This window comes from Furipterus horrens, unplaced genomic scaffold (assembly GCF_987537825.1).
Source record: "Furipterus horrens unplaced genomic scaffold, mFurHor1.1.pri manual_scaffold_2, whole genome shotgun sequence".
Classification (NCBI taxonomy): Eukaryota; Metazoa; Chordata; class Mammalia; order Chiroptera; family Furipteridae; genus Furipterus; species Furipterus horrens.
In genome coordinates, this window is record NW_028327172.1 from 191449447 (window position 1) to 191473193 (window position 23747).

The 23747-nt window shown below is 36.5% G+C and overlaps 1 protein-coding gene across 8 annotated transcripts in view; it reads left to right on the forward strand.

Annotated features, from left to right (window-relative positions):
• The window catches only part of ATP8A1 (ATPase phospholipid transporting 8A1), a 219998-nt gene that overhangs the window by 163607 nt on the left and 32644 nt on the right, over positions 1 to 23747 (forward strand). For all 8 annotated transcript variants that reach the window (XM_090266926.1, XM_090266927.1, XM_090266925.1 and 5 more), the window contains 6 exons: positions 8188 to 8371; positions 8463 to 8573; positions 14632 to 14706; positions 14811 to 14933; positions 18190 to 18268; positions 23176 to 23237. In XM_090266926.1, the coding sequence (XP_090123052.1) occupies positions 8188 to 8371; positions 8463 to 8573; positions 14632 to 14706; positions 14811 to 14933; positions 18190 to 18268; positions 23176 to 23237 (634 nt within the window). The remainder of the gene's footprint in view (positions 1 to 8187; positions 8372 to 8462; positions 8574 to 14631; positions 14707 to 14810; positions 14934 to 18189; positions 18269 to 23175; positions 23238 to 23747) is intronic.

Genomic DNA, 23747 nt, shown 5'->3' on the forward strand with positions numbered 1-23747 from the left:
CAAGAAAATCCCACTCTCAAAGATATTCTCCTGCTTTGTGTCTTCCATAGAGGTCTCTAATTCACATGAGGTTTAATTTTTTATATCTTATGAAGGAGAGGGATCAGTGTTTCTTACTTCTACCTAGTGAACAAATCCTCCCAGGACCACTTATTAAACAACCCCCGCTTTCCCTCCACTGTGATGCTATATGCTCAAGCACTCAGGCTCTGAGGCCAGACTTTCCAGAATCTAAGTGCAGATTTCACCTCTTACTAGCTGGATAACACATTGCCCAATGTCTTCATCTTTGAAATAGAGAGAAAAATAATTGTTATCATAAGGTTTGAGGAATACATGGGTTAATATATGTATTCAGCGCATTGGAAGCTATTCTTTAAAATTATGTTATTCTTAGAAACAATATCAGATTTTCCTTTTTATGGCCTACTTGAATATTTCTGGTAAGAGGAATACTATCATATAAAAAGATTTCTCTCTGAGCGTTATGGCCATTCCTGTGTCCTAAATTCTACTTTGCCTGGTATTAAAATTACTAACCAGGCATTCCTTTGCTTCATACATGCCTTGCCTTTTTTTTTTTCTCTTCCTAAACCCTTACATTCAATCCTTCTGTATAATACAATGACTAAGAAGTCTGTCTCTAAATCCACATTGCTTAGGGTTGAATCCTGACTTTACCACTTACTTGCTGTTTTACCATAAGTAATATAATCTTTCTGTTCCTCAGTGTCTTCATTTGTAAAATGATAACATTAGTGACCTATCTCATACAGAGTTTTTCTGAGAACTGAAGAGCTTAGAACATAGTGACCAAATACCTTATGTATATTTGCTGTTATTATAAAGTATGTCTCTTTTAGATACCATTTTGCTGGACCTGTTTGTTTCAATTCAACCTGAATCTGTCTTTCAAACAACAAATTTAACCCATGTATACTTATTGTAATTACTGCTATATTAGGCCTTGTTTCTCCTATCTTATGTTCTGTTTTTCATTAGTTATGCTTTTTGTTGTTGTTTCTTTCTTCCTCCTACTTCTACACTGTGTAAATCAGATTTTCTGCTGCTGGTTTGAAAGCTTTACAATCTGCATGTAATCTATATCTGGTTACTTTTATAGTTTTGATAACCACATGTGGGCTTATTATCTACATTAGTATGCCTTCCTTTTTCTGCCCCCCCCACAAAGATAGTAAAGTAATTTTGTGTGCACATCCAGTGTCAGATCTTATTTCTTTGTAAGTAATCTGTTTTTTCTCTCTAGAAGCTTTTAGAAATTTTTCTTAACCTTAATTTAACCATAATATGTCTATGAGTAGATACCTTTTTCTTGTATTGTTTTTTGTTTGTTTGTTTGTTTGTTTTTGCACTGTATGAGTCCTTTCAATCTAAGGACACGTGTCTTTCTTTAGTCCTGGGAAATTATCGTTCATTCTTTTTCATTCTGACCCTTTTTATTCTCTTCTTGGTCTCACATTGTATATGTGCAGTCATCTCCATATCTTTTCATTTTTCTTACAATATTTTCTTTAATTTCCTGCTGCCTTTTGGGACAGTTTATTTATTTGAACTTTCAAGCTCTATCATATTCACTACTCATTTTACTATTGGCTTCCTTCTTTTAGCAGTTACATTTTTGTATGACTTATGTTCTAGTTGGTTCTATCTACTCATATCTTTCCAAGATTTTTTATCATACTTCTTTTAAATCCTTGTTATATATTTTTTTACTAGTTCTACTTTCTTGTAAGTCATTTATTGCCTTTGTACTTATGACCTTCTCCTGTCTTAAAAGTTTTCTCTGTGAGACAACATTTCCCTGTTTGCCCAAATGAGAGAAAGGTAAAGGCTAGGTCCTAACGTGAGGCAAAGTTGAAGACAGAGCTGAATCTGAGCTTAGTGAATCTCTGTTTTCCCCTAGTTACTTTACCCACCACAGCTCTTATTAGAGGCAACCACATTCTGAGAGAACTGAGGTAACTTTCAAGTGTCTGTCATCACATGTAAGTCATTGGAAGCTGTGCCTACCTGGCTTCATGCCCTGAGGTTGACCAGAAATCTCTGGTTTTCCTGTTTCAAGGAATATGGTGGGAATTTTTCTGGGGTCTTAGATGTAGGGCATTGGGGATACTCCTGGCATTGGAATGTTATTTTTCAAGCATGTTATTTTGGGGGACTTTGAGTTTCCACAGCTCCAAGCCTAAGCCAAAGTTTACAGCTGTAATGAGAGAGGTGCCCCTTAGCTCCTTCCAGCCCACTCTTGCCCCCCTCACACTGGTCAGCCTGGGCCTGCACAGGGCTCCATGAGGAGTGAGTAATATAGCTGAAAAGCTTCCTCGCCTGTTTGTTAATCTAGGGCCCCTGAAATACCACTCTCCCTCCATGCTATTTGCTTTCTAACAAGTATCCACCACTTCGTGTTTCCCCTGATATCTACTGCTTAGAGCTAGCTGTGACATTCACACTTCTTATCGTGACATGCAGAGGCCCCCTCTCATCTGACTCTAATCCATTCTAAACATACCCTCTTCTATTTGAATTAGTAGTTTGTTTTCTTCTCCACCGAATAGATTTTCACTTGTCTTTTCCATTCATGTGAGAAAGCCTGGAGAATTCAAAATCCTAGAATATAGTTCCTCCATACTCTAGACACAGATTACATAGTCTGTACCCTAACAGCAGTCAAAAATGAATGAGTCATAAAGTTAGTCTCATGAGATAATGAAATGAATTCCTTTTTCTTGCAAAATTTCCATTTAGTCAGTTCCACTACCAATTTTACATCTGCTCCGTGCTATGTACAATGCTAGGTTCTAGATAACTAGATGACCGACATGTAATTTAAAATAAATAAATAAACAGCACAATGGACAAATTCTATGGCATGAATACTGCAATAAAAATTTCTACTAGGGGTTTCCTTTTTAGTACCTTTTACAATGTAAGGTATATTTGCCAGTTAGTATTTGGGATGCCTACATACATGAACACACACACACATTCATGCATACTCAAATATATACTGTCGATATTACTAATCACTATTTTAAATATTAACTGAACCATTGAAATGGAAAAGAGTAGTAGTTTACCTAAAACAACCTGAATTCCATAAGAGAGAAGTTTTGCATTTAAAATGCATTTGGAAAGGGAAATCTTTTTTAAAGTGACTTTCCTTTTTTGTCTTGTGGAAAGGCTATCTGTATTCTATTTCTGTAAACTCACTCCACTGATGCCCCTGCCTGCACAGTATATCAACAGATACTGTTTTGGGAGGCTGAGGAAGTGCCCACTCTTTGTTTGTTTGAATAACACAATTTGCTTACCTAGAAATGGTTGAATGTTTCATTACGTACGATATGCTAAGTATTTTTTTTAGGATTTGCTATGTAAGTGGCTGTTTTCATTCCAGTAATAAACTGATGGCGAGTTTCTAGAAGTGTTATGACACTTGGCAATTTTGGTACATGGAAGACAACATTTTTTTTTTTGCCATATTTTAATTCCTCCTGAATTTAAAACTTTTTCAGAGCCCAACAAATTTCAGTTCAAAAAAGAATCAAGTAAGATCTCATGAGTTTTTCTCTTAGGTTTTTCTCTCTTTTTTGTAATTTCTTTATTAGTCAGCAGAATATGACTCAATGGGGAATGGACTGATATTCCCAAGGAGAATTCTTAGGAAGTTTGTTGCAAAGTTAAGTACAGCAAGTCCCCACACTAATGATCCTGATCTCTAAATAGTCCCCAAGAGCAGCTCTCAAGCTTGATAAATACAGGGGCTCTGTCCATACCAAATCACTATAAAAACATTTCAGGATAATAAGGAATTACTATATTTCTCCATGTTCTTTATTGTTTTTCTAGATTCACCCTCTAAAGACAACTTTATAGTAACTTATAAGTTTATAGTGTTTTTTAAATAATATTGTATCAGTATACTTTTTACTGTATAAGATATTTAAGGTAATTAACCTAAAATATAATACAGTAAGATAAATTATTGTACTTATTTTGTCTACCTGTAGGAAGTCCCTTAAACTATTCCTTACTATGTGTCTATGTATACACCTGCATATCTAATTTTTATCCATATTTCATTCAAAAAGGTGACTCATTTAGCTAATCTCATTAAAAGAGTGCAGAATGGGGCTTATATAATTTGGGCCACTCTATATATTTTCTAGTTTAAATGGTAAAAAGATTTCCAGTACTACATTCTAGTGTTCGCAGGGCCATGAGCATTACTACATAGCAAATGAGGAGAGTAATGAATAACACGTGCAGAAACTTCAGCCAAAATAATATCTGAAAAGCATGTTGCGCTCAGTGCACTGCTAGGTTGTATTGCAAAGGACCACCCTCTGTTTGTGGAGCCATGGGGAAGAAAGCCAGACCTTTACAGCACATGCTGGATATGTATGTGGTCTTTTGCTGCAGAGGCTCTGGCTTCTCCTGGAGAATAAAGAGCAACAGTAGAAGCGAAGAGAACTGTGAATCATTTAAAGCCTGAGGCAGACCTATGGGTGGTTAAAATATATATAGGTTGCTTTCTGGATTATACATGGGTCACTGATGGTATTTGTAAAATTAAGGTTTTAAATATTCTCAACCATGGATGTGTGGATTTTGGTAGACATTTGGAAGAATTAACTTGTGTGGTGAGGTTGTTCTAGATCATCAGTTTTCAACCAGTGCACCGCAAGAATTTTTAAAACATGCAATGACTGACTATTAAGTATAGGGCACTGACCTCTTTTCCCATAGATTGTCAAATTTTTTAAAAAATGACAACAGCCAACACAACAATAGTGGTCCAGTATGAATGAATAAAAATTATACCTATTTTTTGTCAAATCAGCAAAAAGTATATTTCTTGGTGTGCCGTAGTATTTTAGTCATTAGTTTGTGTGTGCCATAAGATGAAAAAGGTTGAAAACCACTGTTCTAGACTATTATGGAAACTGTACAAATGTAGAAGCAAGAGTACCAAAGTCAAGAAAATAAACTCTCATGAGTGAAGTAAATGCCCTTTTATGAGGTAGTAACAAAACAGTGGGAAGGAATATAGTGTGGATCATTTTTCATGAAGGTAAAAATCTTTACTATATGCTATTTCTTTTACCTGCCATGAGCTTTCCTTTTCTTGCCAAGGCCAAGTCAGATTCTAACTCATCATGCTGATTTCTATACCCTCCAAAATGATCAAGTATTGCTAATTGCATCAAAAAGCTTCATGCTACACTCATTTTTAATGTCTTCTCATTTGTGTTGCTATCCTGTAGCCCCTTTGTAGCAAGGAACACTTTTTAAAATGGATGCTTTAAAAACATGGAGGATCTTTTTTAACTGATTTCAGCATGAGTAACCTAAGTCCCTTTAAACCACACTTCCTTCCTCAGGCATGCCGGCAGGTTCCCACAGCACCTCATGCCCAGAGCTGGAAGGTCACTCATTAGTGCACCCCTCCCCGTTGCTCTTATGGGTGGACCCGGTGTTTCCCGGAAATCAGTGGGTGCTTGTTCCCTAATCTATTCATTCCTGTGCTACTTAAAGTCATCATCCTTATTTAAGTATATCATAAGTCTTCAAAATAATAACATAGTCAAAATCATTGCTAGGAAAACCAGGCATAATACTCTAGACTTTTTGAGTTGCTTTAAAATATTTGCTGTTGAATTTGGGGTGGGTAATATAATAAACTTGGGTGAAGGGCATCATTACATTCTAGTCTTTAATGAAAGCAACCATGGATTGCACCTCATGAGGGAGGTTTCTGCAACCAAAATAGGCATAATTTCAAACAGCAAACCCCTAAACAAGGTAAGGCCCCTTGCCCGTCATCACAAGTTTGTACATTTATATTTGAGTTAAATGTTTCAAGTAGGTATATTTTATTTTTTATGAATCCCCCCTTGAATCTGACATCTTCCTTTAGCTCCCAACCAACTGCTGTGTCATTCTCTTCAGGGGTACGAGGGCTCCCACTGTTTCTTGAATCTTCTTCCAACCCAGGTATCTGCTTTTAGCTTGATAATAGAAGCAGATGCCTTAGCTAGTAGCAGCAGCAGTGTGATTTGGGGGATGTTTCTCACTTCATCATCAGATATTTTTAAAAATAGATATTGTTCTTGCCAAGGGGATTTGTATTCTGTTTTTAACACCTGAGTTAACCACACCCACAGAGTTGGTGAAAATTTTCAGGCAATTCTAATTTGGGGGTATTGAAAACTGCAGTGTCGAGCAGAGAAAGCAGTGGTTGATCATAGTAGCCATGAAGAAAGAAAACAAAGTTTAATCCAGCTCTTTTCTGATGCTTCTTTAAATCACTAATATTAGCTCTGACACAGAGATGTCTCCTTTATGAGACGTTCACTTGTGAAAAAAATACCACTGTTTTCTAGCTCCATTGATAGTGTAACTTCACGTGTGTTTACATTGTAAGACTGTTAAATTATGAAGAAAATTTGACAAATGTTTTCAAATGTTTCTCTCTTTTCATGCCCATTTCCCATTTGTTTATTAGTCCACTTAAGTTTTGACATTTGCTAAACATCAGCTATAGTCCAGGTCTGAAACACCAGCCTGGAGCTGGTGGCGTTACCAGTTTAATGGTAGCCTATTTAAGAAAAAAATAAATAAACTGTGAAAATGACATGAAAATTGCTTCAAAGAAAAATGGGGGCTTACAGTGGGAAAAGCCCATTCATTAATGGCCTGGTCATCATCTGTTCTCTGGTATTCACAGTTGTGCCACTTTGCACAATTGCTAGACTCTGAAAGGAAATTTAGAAAAGCACTTAAAAATAACTCTTTCATATAAACTTACTTTTCATACTTTTACTGAGTACCTATTTTGGATCAGCACTAGGTATGCAAGGATGGGGAGACTGGTTCATTCTGCAAGCAACTCAGAGCCCAAGGCAATGATTCTCAAACCTGAAATAGAACCCATAGCTGCTCTGGGCGAAGGAAGCCTTTCTGAAGAGCAGTGGGGCCTCCTGAGAATACCTGCTTGTGCTAAATATCCACTGCTAGGAATTTTTCCTAAAGAAATAATCAGGAAAATGTGCAAGGTGTTGACTCTTTCAGAGTAATGATCTTCGTTTTGAAGTAGAATACTAAATGATTGACCATCTGTTTCAGCAGATATTAGACACCTACTCCACTTAACCTTGATAAAGAATTTAGCTCCGCGTTATTTTTACTTGTTCACTAATATTGTTTCTTAGTGTTGAATTACTGTCTTCATAGTTGACTGAGCCAGTTCGCTGTTTAGTTCTTCTTTCTGTCTCCTCCATCGCCAATACATAATATATTAATTGCACTGACACATCCTGTTTTTCGACCCTTCTGTCATTGTTGTGGGGTTTATTTCTTAAGTGACTTTTCAAAATCTGTGATAAGTTGATCCAAGGTTAATACCAGAAATGATTTTAGTATGGGTGCTGCTGTTCTCTGTTACTGATCCACGTTTTTATAGAGAAGGTTGCTTGATTCTACTTGGCCATTAGTCAGTAGCTTTGAAACAAAACTGAGGCACGTGAAATACGTAACTAAGCATTTGGTATTTACTACGGTTGATTGACCATGGTGTCTGAGAAGAGGTCGCAAGGTTAGCCAATTCCCTACTGTTAATTTAAGTAGAGTTTTAAGTTGCTTTAGGTATATATTACATTGTCTAAGATCAGCGTCAGTGGCTCCAACTTTTCTTTTCCATAAATGGTATAGGCTTTAGTTAGTATTTGAACTACTGTTCAACAGCCTTTCTGACTTCTTTCATTCAAAAGTGAAAAATTAGAAATGCTGATGTTATTGGTTAGGAAGCAATGGAATTTCTGAACTCAAATGTTATTTCTCTAACAAGTTAATGCAAACTTGTTAAAGAAATAAACTAGTACTGGTAAACTGGTAAACTAGTGCTTAACAAGGTATTATAGCTTCTGTTTGTCTCCTAGAGGTTTGCTTCTAAGACTTCAATGTTATTTTTATCCCTTGAAGTGGCATCCTGGTTAACAGAAAACCACACGTCTGCAAACCTAAGACTTTTCCATAATGGTTCTTCATAGAACTATATATTCATTTGGCTCTTCTGCATCTTATATTCTTCAAGACAACTGACATTTCAGAATTCCCCTTTTTTTTTTCCTGGAAACAGAGCTAATTGGTCATTTGTTCTAATTTAAGGGTTTCTCCTCTTCAAAAATCTGAAGTCGTTGAGATGGTTAAGAAACAAGTGAAAGTCATAACACTCGCAATTGGTGATGGAGCCAATGATGTCAGCATGATACAGACGGCACATGTGGGTGTCGGTATCAGTGGTAATGAAGGCCTGCAGGCAGCTAATTCTTCAGATTACTCCATTGCTCAGGTAAAGCATCATTTCTGCAAAACACACCAGTCATGTCAGTCAGCTGATCCTAGCAAAAGGAAAACACTAATTTTTTCCACTCTTATTTTAGTTCAAGTATTTGAAGAATTTATTGATGGTCCATGGTGCCTGGAACTATAACAGAGTCTCCAAGTGCATTTTGTACTGCTTCTACAAGAATATAGTCCTCTATATTATCGAGGTAATAGCAGGTTAAGTCTTAAATCCTTCTCCCTTGCATAGATATGTAAAGCAATTTTCTTTATGAAGACATGTTCTCATCTTAATTAATCCATTTGCCCACTTTTTATAACTTCTAAACATGTTAAAACAAAAAGGTTGTCAACCATGGAGAATAATTAATGTTTAAATTCTAGCTCAAAAACAGTATATTGCTTTGGTAAGAAATGTTGACTTAGAATTGCTAATGAAATAATGTCTTCAGGTTTAAAAAGACTACAAACTATAGAATTTTTTATGAAGCTCAAAAACATAAGAGAAAACAATACACTGTTTAGGGATACAGAGATAGACATATTTTAAAAGAAAATGAAGGGAATGGTAGACATAAAACTTAGGACAGCAGCTCTACTGGAAACGGTGGCGGCAAAGACGCAGAATCTGGGTGACTACATCAATAGCCTTGCTAGTATTGGTCATCTGGTAGTTCATATTATATTTCAAACTTAGGTACTTGTATATATAAGTGTCCCTTGCTACCCAGATCTGTTTTGGTTTCTTAGTTTGGTTGGTAGCTAGAGTTTAGATAATGAGGAATTAGTATGAAAATTATCAGAATATTTAGTTCCTGTGTCTGGATAGCAAGAAATTCCAAATTCCTTTTTATATATCAAATATATTATTTTTAAATGAAAATTTAACCTGGGTCAGGAATATCACTTCCAAGAGGTGTATTTTGTCCTACAAACAATGTTGCAGCACCTGCTGAGGGCCGGGCACGAGGCTTCATTCAGCAACTACAAAGTAAGCATATTTCCTGTCCTCCAGGCGCTGGCCAGTAGAAGCACAATGCAAGCCACAGGTGTAATTTTAAATTTTCTGGAAGCCACATCAGCAACAAGTAAAAATTAAAGCCCAAATTAATTTTTAAATGATATTTTATTTACCTCAATATATTTAGTATTATCATTTCAATATATAATCACTATAAAAATTCTTGATGGGATATTTTACATTATTTTCTTTGTACTAAGTGTTCAAAATCACGTGCGTATCAGTGGCTGCCATACTGGACAGCAAAGCACTAGTGCATAAATAGGGGATCTGGAAGTGGCATATACGTTACCTACCTTTTATTTTACACGTGGCCATTTTATCATCAGAAGCGGTATTTGTAATATACATAAACTCTAGGTGTTACCAGTTTCTTGCTCCTCTTGCAGCTCCTCAGAGCATGAAGATGAGCTCTCTGAGGCTTGTTAAGAAAACCCTCTGTCTGCCCCTCCCATCAGAGGACCCACCTTTGCCCTCATAAATATTCCCAGGGCTTCCTTGCTAAGGTTTATCTGTGCCACCTTGCACTCTGACCTGGTGGCTGTCCCTACACCTCTATCAGAAGAGATAAAACCTCTCCATTGCTGTATGAAAACAGTGTCCAATACTTCATACCAGAGAAGTAACACTGTATACAAACAAACAAAAAAATCCAGATTTCATATTGACCCAGTTGACAGGTTAGTTGGAAGCGCTGTATGTTTGGTTCAGCTCTTTAGGCCTCTGTCAGAATGCTGATCTCCTTTTCAAAATGGTGGCTGAGCATCGTTCTTAATATGAGTCAGCTTGTAAAATAGAAACTTAGTTTTCAAGTGTGTGGGGAGTTTTTATTTATTGGTCACTAAAAATCTATAATTAGGTTATAACCCATTAGGTAAAAATAATCAAATACTTGGAAACACAAACAGGATAATCTGTAAACTTACTTATTGTTCATTACTGCTGATTTGGTCTATAAAGGTCTGTGTTTTGAAGCAAAATGCACCTCCAAAATAGCTGATAAGATCCAAAAATATATATTATTTTTGTATATATAAATTTGTGATATTTTTCCTGAAATAATTATTTTTGATTACCAGTCTCCTAGTTACTAGCTTTTCTAATTACAGTTTTTCTCATTCAAAATAATATCAATTTATATACTCTTTTCATGTATGTGTTGAAGATATAGCAATAAGTCTGCTTACAAACATTTAATTTTATAAAATGAAATAAGAGTACTTAACTCAGGTTTTTTTCTAATCTAGATCATTGACAATCAGCAGTGAAGTGGGTAAAACTTAGGTACTAATGGAGGAAACAAAATATATTAAACTCAAATGGAAAACTGAATCTGTACTCTGTTTCATCCAGAATTACACAATTTGTGGTTGATTAGCCCTAAATTTCACTTGGCTTTGAATTTAAAGCCTCTTCGTGAGAAATTTAACACTGACCAAATTCTTTAAACATTGAAAAAGAAGTCCTAAAGTGTACTAGGAATCTCATCTTTAAGTTATTTTTCTTTTAGCACTTTAAGGAAATGTGCTTTGAATATGATTCAACAATCTTGGAAACAAATTGACCTTTCCGATCAATTCCCAGATCCCCAACTTTTGCCAGCTAAAACAAGTTCTGCAGATGTTAATGGCTCATGTCAATACTGTGAAAGAATAGACAGAAAACACATCACTGAATGTCTCTCGTAAGGACAACCGCCAGTCTCGAATCTGTCCTTTCAGTTTTTTGTGCCCATCAGGCGTGGGAGCAGAGGAGTCATTGACTGTGTAAGCTGCTGTTTAATATGCAGAAATGCTCCATCAGGGAAATGTGTGTAAAGCTTTCCCTGCCCCGCCTCTGCTGGGACTTGGAACTTAGAAAATAATACCAGGAGAGGCAGGTCTGTAGTTGCTTTGCCAATAAAAGGGATAGTCTGAAACACTACGGGTTTTATAGATTATCTGCAAAAAACTGCTTTCCCATTGCTGTATTGCCAGGAATATCACTATCTGCCCACTTCATTGGCATAAAGTACAGCCAAACAAATAAATACAGATTTGGCAGGGGGCTGAATAAAGCACTTGTTTAATAGTGGCCGCCCAGCAGCAGCTTTAGGTGGTCATTGAAATTACTGGTTCTTTCTAAAGTGATTTGTGTAAAATTTCTTTGAGACACCTGACTCCTTCCCACCAAAATAAGATTTTTTTTTTTTATTGTCAAACAACTGGTTTGCATCCAGGGTTTCTGGTAAGATCCTAAAACAAAGTAGTGTTTCTAATTTCTAGAAACTTTGATTGAAGTCAGTGAGGTGATATTTTTCCTACATGTTGTGCTGGGATGTGGGTTTCCTATGAATTTAAATAATAAGATACCTCTACAGAGGAACCAATGTCTTCATTCTGCATCTATGGTATTGGTTGAGTCAAAGGAGGGGCTTTTATGTATATATAGTAATGTAGGTGTTGTTTTATTTAGTGTGAGATATGTTTCTAATATACTTTTTAACTACAAATCTCAGACTAACTTCAAATCAGCCTTCTGATAGTCTTCTTCACTGTTAAATTAAGACCTGTTTTTGAATGCCAAAATATAGGGTACTAAATTGAAATGTTCTGCTTTTATCTAGTCATTTCTCCTTTTAAGAAAAAAAGAGTTCATATACTAACTTTTTTAAATGCAAAAAGAAAATTTCTAAAAACTTCTTTACTTATCTTTCAGTAGGAAAAATAAAAAGGTAAAAATGTATTTATAGCTATTCATTTTAAAACTTCTGCATTTCAGTCATAAAGCAGTAAATTCATGCATTCTTCAAATAACTTATGAAAGCAGACATATTGGTTTATTTACAAATTATTTGGAACTCGAAACTTTTTGTAAATATAGGTAGATTAAGGGAGATTCTTAAATTCCAAGCTCATAGTAACACATTCAAATCAGCACCTCATGTTCTTTACAAAGAAGCTAGGAGATTGTTCATATTTATAAATGTTTACTCACACACAATAAATTTATTAACATAAATTTCTCATGTTATTCAGTAATAATCATTGCAGATGCATTTGTTACTATAACCTTTGAGCTGACCCATACCCATTAGACTAATTTGCTATACACATTCTTCAACTTTCTTCAAACCAACCAAGATTAGACTGTGTCTTCATGACTAATGAGACTGTAATTGAAAGTTTGGGTTTAAAAATTCCTTATATTTCCGTCACATCCTAGGAAATCCATAAGTTTCTTTGTATGTAATACCACAGTAGATCAGAGTCACTCTCAGAGAGAACATGACCATCACCCAGAGTATCACAAATATGTATTTACATAATCCACATCTCACAGAGGCCAAATATGAAAACCCGATAGCAAGCGTTGAAGTCTGTCTTATCGATTTATGTATACTTAATGCTTAAGAAAAAACCTAAGTCAGCAGCACCACCCCTAAAGAATAAATTTAAGTTCACATGAAGATGCTAAGATTCTTTTCAAGTTTGCACGCACAAGTGAATGATATGGCTCCTTGTTTAGGACAAATGTTCGAATTTTTTCTGTAAATGTATGTGGCAAAGCAAGCAACAATTTCAGATTTGTCTCCAGTTTCTAGGTTTTTGTTGTGGTGAATGTATGTTACAACAATAACCCAACCTGGGCTACTTATGCTGTTGCTACTTTGTTGTTGTTTTTTTCATCTCATGACGTAAACATTCATTTTTATCTATGCCCAATCATTCCTTTGCACTATAAAAAGGAAAAAGATCAATGTGGGTACAGAAACTGTTCACAGGGAGGCCAGCCTGGGTACATATTGATAAATGGTGAATTTGTAGCAATTCATGCTTCCATAATGAGGTTAAATGAAACGTGAAGTGTAGCAAAGTCCCTGCAGCTCCAATTCAAAAATTCCCTGGACGGGAATGTCAAACCTGCTTTCTTCTAAACAGGTTTTTTGTTGTTTTTATGTTTTGATTTTGTGTTTGTGTTTATGTAATCTCGTTGCTGGGCCAGACTTTTTACTCTTCCAGATAAACATGATTTTAATTACATTTTAAGTAATGTAGGAATTACTGATTTACTAATATCACTCTAAGTTAGCATTTGTCTTAAACACATTGGATAAAATCTCTCTATAAGTCCCCCTTAATTCTGTATCCAACATTAAGATTTCTGTTTTTAAGACAATTGCAAAATATATAACATTATGCTCTGTTAAAGATCTATTTTTATCAAGGCATACATTTGTTATAAAATATTTTAATATATAAATTCTGATTTCATATTCTGATGGCTTTAATTACCAAGAACTATTTTAAAAGTTCATATACTTTGACCCATTAATTCTACTTGAATTCATCCTAAACAAACAAACAAACAAAAACAAAGGGGCACAGAACATTTTTGGAGGTGGTGTTATGTCTATTGTCTTGATTATGGTGATGGTTTCATGGGTATACACATATATTCAAACTCACCAAATTGTATATCAATTATATTTCAATAAAGCTGCCTTTGATTATAAAAAAAGAATTTATTCTAAAGAAATAGAAATGTATGGGACTTCTATATAAGAATATTCAGTTTGGAATTATATATATTAGCAAAAACTGGAAGCAAGCTAAATATCCAGAAATAGTTATAGCCCCCCTGTAGAGGTTATACATCCATTAACATCATTTTAAAGGATATGTAACAACTTAAGAAAATGTATTTTACATGATATTAAGAGGGGGAGGAGCAGGACATGACACTATCTATATACAACAGGCTTCCTGTCAGGTAAATTTATGAATTTATATAAATGAACTATATGAATACAATAAACACAGAAGAAAATAAATGATGATGGTATTATTACAAGAAGTTATTTTACTTTCTAAATAAACATGTTATTTTATAATAAAAAATCAATCTTTAAATAACTATCAGGACATATTTTAAAAGGCAAATAAAGTTCTGAAAATTTAACAACATAAAATATAGTCCCTGCAGTGCATTTTAGAAGATTATATTTAAATTTTTTCAACCTATGATTGCCTATTGATGTAGGTTGTTTTTTTTTTTCATTCAACAAGTGGAACCAGTTGTGACTTAAATAACAGATCCTTTATGAAAGCATCCCTCAAATTAAAAGGTAAAGCAAAGAAATACCATTTTGAAGAGAGTCATGAAAATATTATGCTCTTATGCAGTGGTTGAGTACACAACAGATTCTACACAATGTACTTATTTTTGTGGGTTCTAATTTGGGGGCTTTTGGGTTTTCTTTCTAGATCTGGTTTGCCTTTGTTAATGGCTTTTCGGGACAGATCCTCTTTGAGCGATGGTGTATAGGTCTTTATAATGTGGTAAGTTTGAGACATTTGGCTTTTCCTGTTTTACTGAATACTTTGAGGTAAAAGTTCCCCCTGCCTTTGGCTGCTTGGTGTAATGACCAGTTTGTGCTCTTTAGATGTTTACAGCAATGCCTCCCTTAACCCTTGGAATATTTGAGAGATCATGCAGAAAAGAGAATATGTTGAAGTATCCTGAATTATACAAAACATCTCAGAACGCCCTGGACTTCAACACCAAGGTAGGCTATGATGTCCTGGCCCAGGGTGGGGTGGGGGCACTGGCTTTACTGCTCTAATTGCTTGTCTGGTCTTCCAAAGCCAAGGAAACAACTCCAGGGGGTTGACCCTGGCAAGTCAGACTTGCCTAAGGTTCACATAGGGATTGAGAAGGATTTTCTACATTTTGTTATAAAATTAAAATGTAACCACGATTCACTGGAATTTGCCCAGCAGCAGGAAAACTGGGTCTGGCAGGCAGCCTTGGATGTCCTCTCGGCCCTGTCTGTCTCTGCAGTGCTGTGGGAAGTGGTCACCGTTCACAGGGATCAGACAGCCGAGACGGGCAAGGACTGTCTTTACAGGTGTAAAGTGGTGAGAGGTAATAGAGCGTTCCTTATTAATTTTCTGTTCCGTGAACTAGCTTTGTCCTCATTAGAATATTAGATGGTTTGTATCAAGCATTTAAAGTTATAGTCTATGGGAAATAACTCACTTAGTCATTATACTCGGTATTTCCAAGTCATAAAATTTTAAATACAAGATAAAATATGCAACATTTTATCTAAAATCATATGCCAGGTTTCTATATGGCATAACATGGTGTGGGCTACTGTCATCTCTTGTGATCTGTGGCATTGATTCATCCCAACAACAAAAACTGCTCATTTTCTGCCTGGTTTACTTCCCTGAAACTATATGTTCTAAAGTACTTCCAGTCGTATTTTCTAGTAATTCTGATTTTGGTTTAGTATGAGGGAAAAGTTTTTTTAATTTTCTAACAACCAAGATAGATGTCCTTTTGAAACTATAATAAAAGTAACAAATATAATGCTTCTTCACAGAATTTTTCCCATTTAATATAGTATATGTTTATTAGCATGTTAGTAATAATTGTATGTAACCTAGATTCAGTGTTTTGAATAGGACAGTTAGTGTCGAATATTTAAAATATTTATTAATTTTTAAAGCTCCTGAATGACATTTGTTCTCAGTATACCAGGAGAATAAAATGAAACAGGTGTTTCAGTGCCTCTAACTTCACACCATAAATGTCAGTGTTGGGTTTACAGCCAGGATGTTGTTCATCTTCTGAGACTAGGTCTTCCTGAATGCGCTGTGGGTGCACATCCAGGTGTGCGCATACATACAACTTGACGGCATTATTGTAAATCACTGAATTTGGTTAATTTAAAAAAAAAAACTGAAGGCTTCTTGAACTTAGACCATTGGTTCTGAAAAGTATTTTTATTAGTCTCTTAAACTATTACTATTTATGATATGAAACGTCTGTGCTTTTATTTTTGAATGTTTTATTTTTGGATTTTTTAAACTTATTTGTGATAGCCATTTTGTGTTAAATTCCACCACCTTGCTGTAACGTTTTTCATTACCTGGGGTGGGTATTTTCGATGGCATGGTCTGTGAGCTGAGAAGGTGATCTGGGAGCTAGGAATGGCCCAGACATGCTGACGTATTAACAAGAATTTTCAATATCTGGACTATTGTATCCACCTCGGCCACGGGTCTCCACCTCGGGGCTCTCAAGGGAGTTAACTTCTCAGCCACAAAACTGGCCATGGGACTCTCACTTATAAACATAGGTTGTCACAGGATTTCTCAAAGGCAGTCCTGGAAAGTCACATCCTTTCAGGCGCTTTGCACATCGCAGCTTGAACACGGTTTTATGGCCGGGGAAAGGTGTAGCAGGTAGTATAGTTTTAATTTAAATCACCAGGTCAGTCCAAATAGATTATACAGGTGTTGGCAAAAGTAGGTTTACAGTCGTCCTATGGAAGGGGACAAACAATAAAATAAACAAAACAAGAACAAACCCTAGTGTCCTCACAACTGTAAACAGACTTTTGCCGACCCCTGTACTTCTGTATCCATTTGAGCATTTATATATACATAAGTTGCCCACCTTTTTTTTAGGGTTTATACGTCCTTCTAATGATTTCAGCGAAAATTCTTTGATTAAATCTCACATAAGTGTTTTAAAATTCAGGGACAAATGGCTACAGAGTGCATAGTTGTCCACACAGCAGTTGCTGTGGGTCCCCAGTGCAGAAGCATTGTTGCCCTGAATGATGATGACGTTTGTTATGGTAAAAAGGGTCGGAGGTTCTGAGGTCATGACAGGGGTTAAGGGATTAGCATGTGACAATAAGTAGCGGTCAGGAAAATGGAAAACTAGAACTAATTTTTCTTGCACCCACCTGTGCTTTCTGTCAAATAAAAACTTGTGGTAATGACATAGTGAGGAGAAGAGACAAAGGTTAATGAGTAACACAAGTTCAAATGTGTAATGTATTGGAGCGTAAATTGGATCATACAATCCAGTGTGGCTGGGTGAACTAACAAAGGAGATTGAGATCACAGTGGAAAATTTTGGGAGGCAGGCAACTTAATTTCTGTTGTTTGAACAGCTTAAAACTATTAATACATGACAGTTTTATTTAGCATAAGTTTTGTTTGCAAGAATCACTTTTAAATGACAAAGTGCAGTTGTTCAAAGGGCCACAAGAATTCTAAAGTTTTTTCTATAAATTAATCGTTCATATTCATGTTACAAAGAAAAAGAAAATGCCAGTGGTGCTTGCTCTCTCGTTCTTAAGATACAATTGATGTAGAAAGGAATAACTATTAAATGATATTATAATTGTATAAAATTTGATGTTGACAGGCATTAAAAATTGTGAAAGCCTCTTATAAATTTAGTTGTATTGACAGTGCTTTACTCTAAGGAATTATACAATTTAAATGTAATACCAGCTAGTTTTAGTATATATAATATATGGATATATGGATACATATGTATGGAGAAAGGGGATATGAATGCATTATATCCTTACCGTTGAAAAGTTTACACTTTCATTGCACATGAGAAAGAGAAAGTAAGGATTTCACCCAATTATAATCTTTTCAAACATCTCTTCTTCTGGAATTATGAAAATAGTCCCACTTAAAAGAGTTTCAGAATCTGCATTATTTTAAATTTTATTTTCGTTTTCAGCAGAAATGTAACCATTTAATACTTGGTTTTAAAAGGTAGAAAAAATTTCAGTGAAGCTGAAAAAACATTTTGAGAAACATAAAAATAAATAAATGACCCATGAAGGTCTAAGAGGCAGAAAGTGTCTGTCAGTTCTATTAATTCACAGTGGTGGCCCGACAGAGACACGTTTTGTGAATCTAGCTCCCAGATAAAAAGAAAGGTCAGAGTTCACACAGCTAGTTGATCGCAAGTGGTTCTCATGGATTTTTGTTTTCCCTCAGGTTTTCTGGGTTCATTGTTTAAATGGCCTCTTCCACTCAGTTATTCTGTTTTGGTTTCCACTAAAAGCCCTTCAGTATGGTAAGTAGAAAGGATATGAATGCTAAGAGATGACTTTTTACTTTTTTAGAAAAATAATTCATTGTCAATATATGTTAAAAGTTATAACACTGTTTCATTATTTGGTATTCCTTAACCTAAAATACATGCGTCCGAAAGCCATACACACTTTAAAGATTTTTATTATTCCTTTGGGAGCAAAGTGATTTAATATATGCAAAGCCTTTCTTCTCTGTTTCTCATGTTTTCCCAACTTGAAGAGAATTAACTTTTAGGACTTTTTTGGTCCTGTGTTGATGTATTGTTTGAAGAAAATAGTGCTAATATTTTATTATACCTGTGAGGCTTGTATCACACTCTTTATACTCAACCTAATCAGACATGCTGGTTTTTTCAAGTAGACTTGAGCTGATGTCTTGAATGAGTTTTAATCTGTTTTTTATGTTCATCTTGGAGTGTAAGCTTTTTCTCTGCTTCCTTTGAAGAAGTGATGTTATTCTGTCAGTTTTGAGAGATAGGATCATAGTGAATTTCCTATATGCATAAAAATGATTAAGTGTCCACTTTAGAAAAAGATCTCTGTGATGCTTAAGCTGGAGCTGCTGTGTCCCAGAGCAGACCTTGTCTTAAGATCCTGAGGAAGACAGCTGACTGTCCGGTGCCTCTGCTCCGAACTCTAGTAATTAAAAGCTCCTCCTGAGGGCTTGTCAGCCCGTTGGTACTGCAGGCTGTGCCTCGCTGACTGTGAGTTAATGATTGCCAGCAGAGGAGAGGGTTGTGCATGCATCCTTGCCCTCCTTCAGCGTGTTCTCCTTGGGCAGCCAAAGTGGTCCTTGCAATATGTACATCAGACTAGGTGCCTCTCTCCTCAAAAGCCCACACACTGCCCTGTCTGGTTGGCTCAGTTGATTGGAGCATCATCTTGTACACCAAAAGGTTGAAGGTTCGAATCCCAGTCAGGGCACATAACCTAGGTTGTAAGTTGAATCCCTGATCAGGGCGTGTACAGGAGGCAACCTATCAGTGTTTCTCTCACATCTCTCTCTCTCCCTCTCTTCCTCTCTCTCTCTCTGTCTCTCTCATCTCTCTCTCTCCCTCTCCCTCTCTCCCTCTCCCTCCCTCTCCCTCTCTCTCTCTCTCTCTCTCTCTCTCTCTCTCTCTCTCTCTCTCTCATATCTGTCTCTCTCTCTGTCTCCCTCTCCCCCCCCCCCTCTCTCTCTCCCTCTCCCTCTCCCTCTTCCTCTCCCAATCTCTCTCTCTCTCCCCGCTCCCCGCCTTCTATCACATTGAGAACAGAATCCACAGCCCCAACTTTGGCTGGCTCTTCCATCTGACTTTCCCCGCATTCTCCCCCTCCCTGTTCCTCCTGCCGGCCTCTGTGCACTTCCTCGTTCTGCACCCTGGCAGTCCTGCTGGCTCTCCCTCACTCTGCAGGTCCATGCTTAGAGTGGCCCGCTCAGGCCACCTGTATCCGAAAGAGTCACCAACACTGTCCTCACTGCTCCTCGTCGTCCCGTATCTTCTTCATGGTGTTTGTCGATCGAGGCCTGATATCTTTGCTTATTTTTTACTGTCTTCCTCCTCTGTTAGAATCAGAGCTCCAGAAGGTCAGGAAATTGTTCATGTAGTTCTGTTCTATGGACAGTACTTAGAACAGAGCCTGGCTCCGTGTAGGCACTTGGAAAATTATCAGTGAGTTAACAAGCACGTGCAGCGTGAATGGGGTGAATGAGTGCCGTGAGAAAGGGTGGATTCATGTCCTAATCAGAGATTTTTGTCTCGTGTCTTTATTAATTGCTTGGCCAGTACAACAGCAATTATTTGTCATGTTTTAGGCCACGGAAATGAGTGCGGTAGGAAATCTAATTAAAGTATGCAATATTGACCCCACAGGCTAGGAGAACCACAATGGGATTTTCTTATTTTTGAGATATAACTCACATGCCATAAAATTCACCTTTTTAAATTACACAACTCAGTGGTTTTTAGTATATTCACAGAATAATGTAAATGTCACCACTATCTAATGCCAGAGCATTTTCATCACTCCATAATGGAAACCCACACCCATTAGCAGTCACTTCCCATTGCTCCCCACCTTTCCCCAAGCCCCTCGTAACCACTAATTTTTATCTCTCTGGATTTTTCTGTTCCGGACCTTTCATATAAATGGAATCATGTAATATGTGCCCTTGGCTTATCCGTGTTATGGCATGCTCAGTATTTCATTCCTCGCATTGGCTGAAAAATATTCCATTGAACGGCTATATCATATCTTGTTACCCATTTATCAGTTGATGGATATTTGGATTACTTCTACTTTTTGGAGCCATGGGATATTGGAAACCAGGATACAATTCAGGATTCCTTGATCATAGACAAGTTCTCCAGTTGAAGTTTATATTTTCAGATAAACTTACTTTTTCACATACTGCATCAGATCTCAAAGTATGGTTTGTGGACACGTGGGTAGTCCATTAGGTCCATGAGGTCAAAATTTCACAGTTTCACATTTTTTATAATATTACCAAGGCATCATGTATCTTTTTCACTGCTGATACAGAAGCAATGAATGGTGGGTAAAACTGCTGGTACCTTGGCTCAACAGAGACGCCACTGTATCATTACATTCCTCATTGCCAGGTACTGACATTTAAAAAGCAACCAAAGAAGCTAGTTTCACTTTAAGAACACCCTTGAAGACACTCTAAAACTAATACTTTTATTAAGTCTCTGCACTTGATATCTATCTCATTCATGTTCTGCGTGACAAAATGGAAAATACACATAAAGCACTTTGGCTGGGTACCAAAGTATCAAGGTGCGTTGAGGATTGTTTGAGTTGTGAGCTGAGCCAACTACTCTCGTGAGGCTACAGTGTCATGCGTGGATAAAAGAGCCATTCCAAGTGCAAAAAGGACCAATGCATTTTAATGGAACAGACTCCGAAAAGTCCACGTTGCAACTAACCTTTAAGAAACTGCCTCTACCTCTTTAAGAAACTACTCGTTGAGTTTTTATCTACTACCAAAGAAGGCCCAATTATTGGAAAATATTGTTTAAATACTCCTCCCCTTTATAACTCTCACTGTGAAGTTAGGGTTCCCCTCATGTATTTTTTTTTTAAAGTGAGACTCTGGCTGTATTTCTATTAAAGCAGATATTAATGAGATTTTTTTAAATGTAATACAATGTCCATTTTCTCATTTTTTTTTCTTTTGGAAAACAGTTATTTGTCATAAAATCTGTTGTTTATATTACCATTTATTGGGTTTGTTACTGTCATTTTTTAAACATATCAGTACATATCTTTAAATTTTCTATCTTAATTTCTACTTTGCTAACTATAGCTCCAAATCACATCCACAAAGCTTTTGGGGATCCTCAGTAAGTTTTAAGACTGTTACGGGTCCAGAGACCAGAAACTGTGAGAACAAATGAGTCACCTGAATCATCCAAATGCTCAACCTGACAAACAGGAGGCTTTTATTTTTTTCTCAATGCGATCTTGAAATGAATCTGTTTTCCTAATGAAGAACCAACGGTGATTAGAAGGCTTAGTGGGACCCAACTATGATTATTTTTGACAACTTGCTTCCACAGCAGAAGCATGCACGTCGGGAAGTAATCAAGATATTTTCAGTTATTTTATAGATTTCTGAATATGCTAATTTTGGTGTATGGAAATTTGCAGATTAATTGCAAACATTTAGAAGCTTGTCTACAACACGCCCACAAGACGTAGCCCATCGGGCCCTTCGTCCATAATCCCGGTGCACCCTGACAGGGAAAGGCAGTCTCCTAGAGGCCTGGGCCACCGTCAGGCAGCCCTTCCCGCCTGCTTTTGCCTGAACACTGTACAGAGGGAAGGGTCACATTTTGAAACATCTGCCATGTGTCGGGCACCCTGCTTGGTACTCTACATATGTCACCTCGTTTTAACCAAAATAGCCCCTACACGGTAGGGAGTTTCACCCCATCTTTTATGTGAAGAAACTGAGTTTCATAGATTGGATATAAATTAGGCAAGAGGATGCACGTGGTAGCAGAACCAAACTTTGTTTGTGTTTCTGAACCTCCCCCAATACTCTTTTCTCTCCATACCAGCACCACTCTCCACAACCCATCCCATACTGTATCCTAACATATTTTGCTCTTATATATCAGGCTTTGAATAAATATTATTGAATGTGTATATAAATAAAATACTGTATTACACATATTATGTGGGTTTTAAGTTTTTCAATGATACCAATGAATTACTGCTATTTTTTTAAATTTTCATCTGATTTTTTTTTTAATTAGTAATAGTGCTTTTAACATGTTAGCTACCACTCCCCTCATCTAAAGCCATGTTTGTTAGTTATTACTGGAATAACTAAATACCTTAAGCTATAGCCCTACATACAGCCAGATCCTCAAAGAACCATATGCCTGGAATCATTTGGTGCTCCACAGCTGTCTGTGAGTTGCTCTTACAAATCTCTTTGGTTCAATGCCAACAACTTCATTGAGCGATAGTAAGAAGTCTCCCTTAAACACTCACTTATATTATTATCAAAGTTCTCAAGTACGGGTTCAGAGGCCTTCTCCTGTCTCAGTGCTCAGAGCATTGAACTTTGCTTGAACAATTAGTTTGATTTGTTTCTAATCTCTTGGATCCTGAGAATTGGTTAACAAGTTAGGTTTCCTTCTTCATATTGGCTATTAGAAATTTGTTTTTAATATGTGAACTATATTTATAGTAACTTTGTGAGACTCTTTACAGTATGGTTGTTTATTTTTTAGCCTTATTTCTGGCTCCATTGTGTGGCCCTTGGCTCCCATTCTTTTGTTCACTACTGCTAAATTTATTTATCTTTGAAAGGATTCTGAAGGGACCTCTGTTGTTTTATTTTCTGACAATCCTTTCTCTTCCTTGCTTGCAGGTACTGTGTTTGGAAACGGGAAAACCTCCGATTATCTGCTGCTGGGAAACTTTGTTTACACTGTGAGTTCAGGACATTTGCCTGTTTCGCATGTAAAATGGAATCCTTTCCTATGTGCTCATTTTATTTTCAAATTTCAATGCATGCATTTCTGGATGTAAGGGTTGGTTGCACTTCCCTTTAAGAATGAAATGAGATGTTTTGATTAGTAAGAGATTATTCTACATTAGCTTATTAAACTGCCACTTAAGTTCACTGGCTTTATAGGACTTTGGTTGCTATTATATTCATTATTTCCTCATTACTCTTATTGCCCCCTCTCTACACTATTCTCTGCCTTTCCCCTTTTTCCTCAGTTTTATTGTACTGTCCTTGTTAATACTTTTTTGCTTTTACTATTCTTAGATTATTCTAGAGTCTCATGATAACCATGATGGGGGAGAAGTCTCCACTCTTTGGCGATGTTTCACCAACATCAAATATTCATCACTGAATGTGCCCCAGAGTTCCCCTGATTATTAACAGTGTTTGAAATTTTATTAACTATAAATAGATGATAATAAATAAAGTAC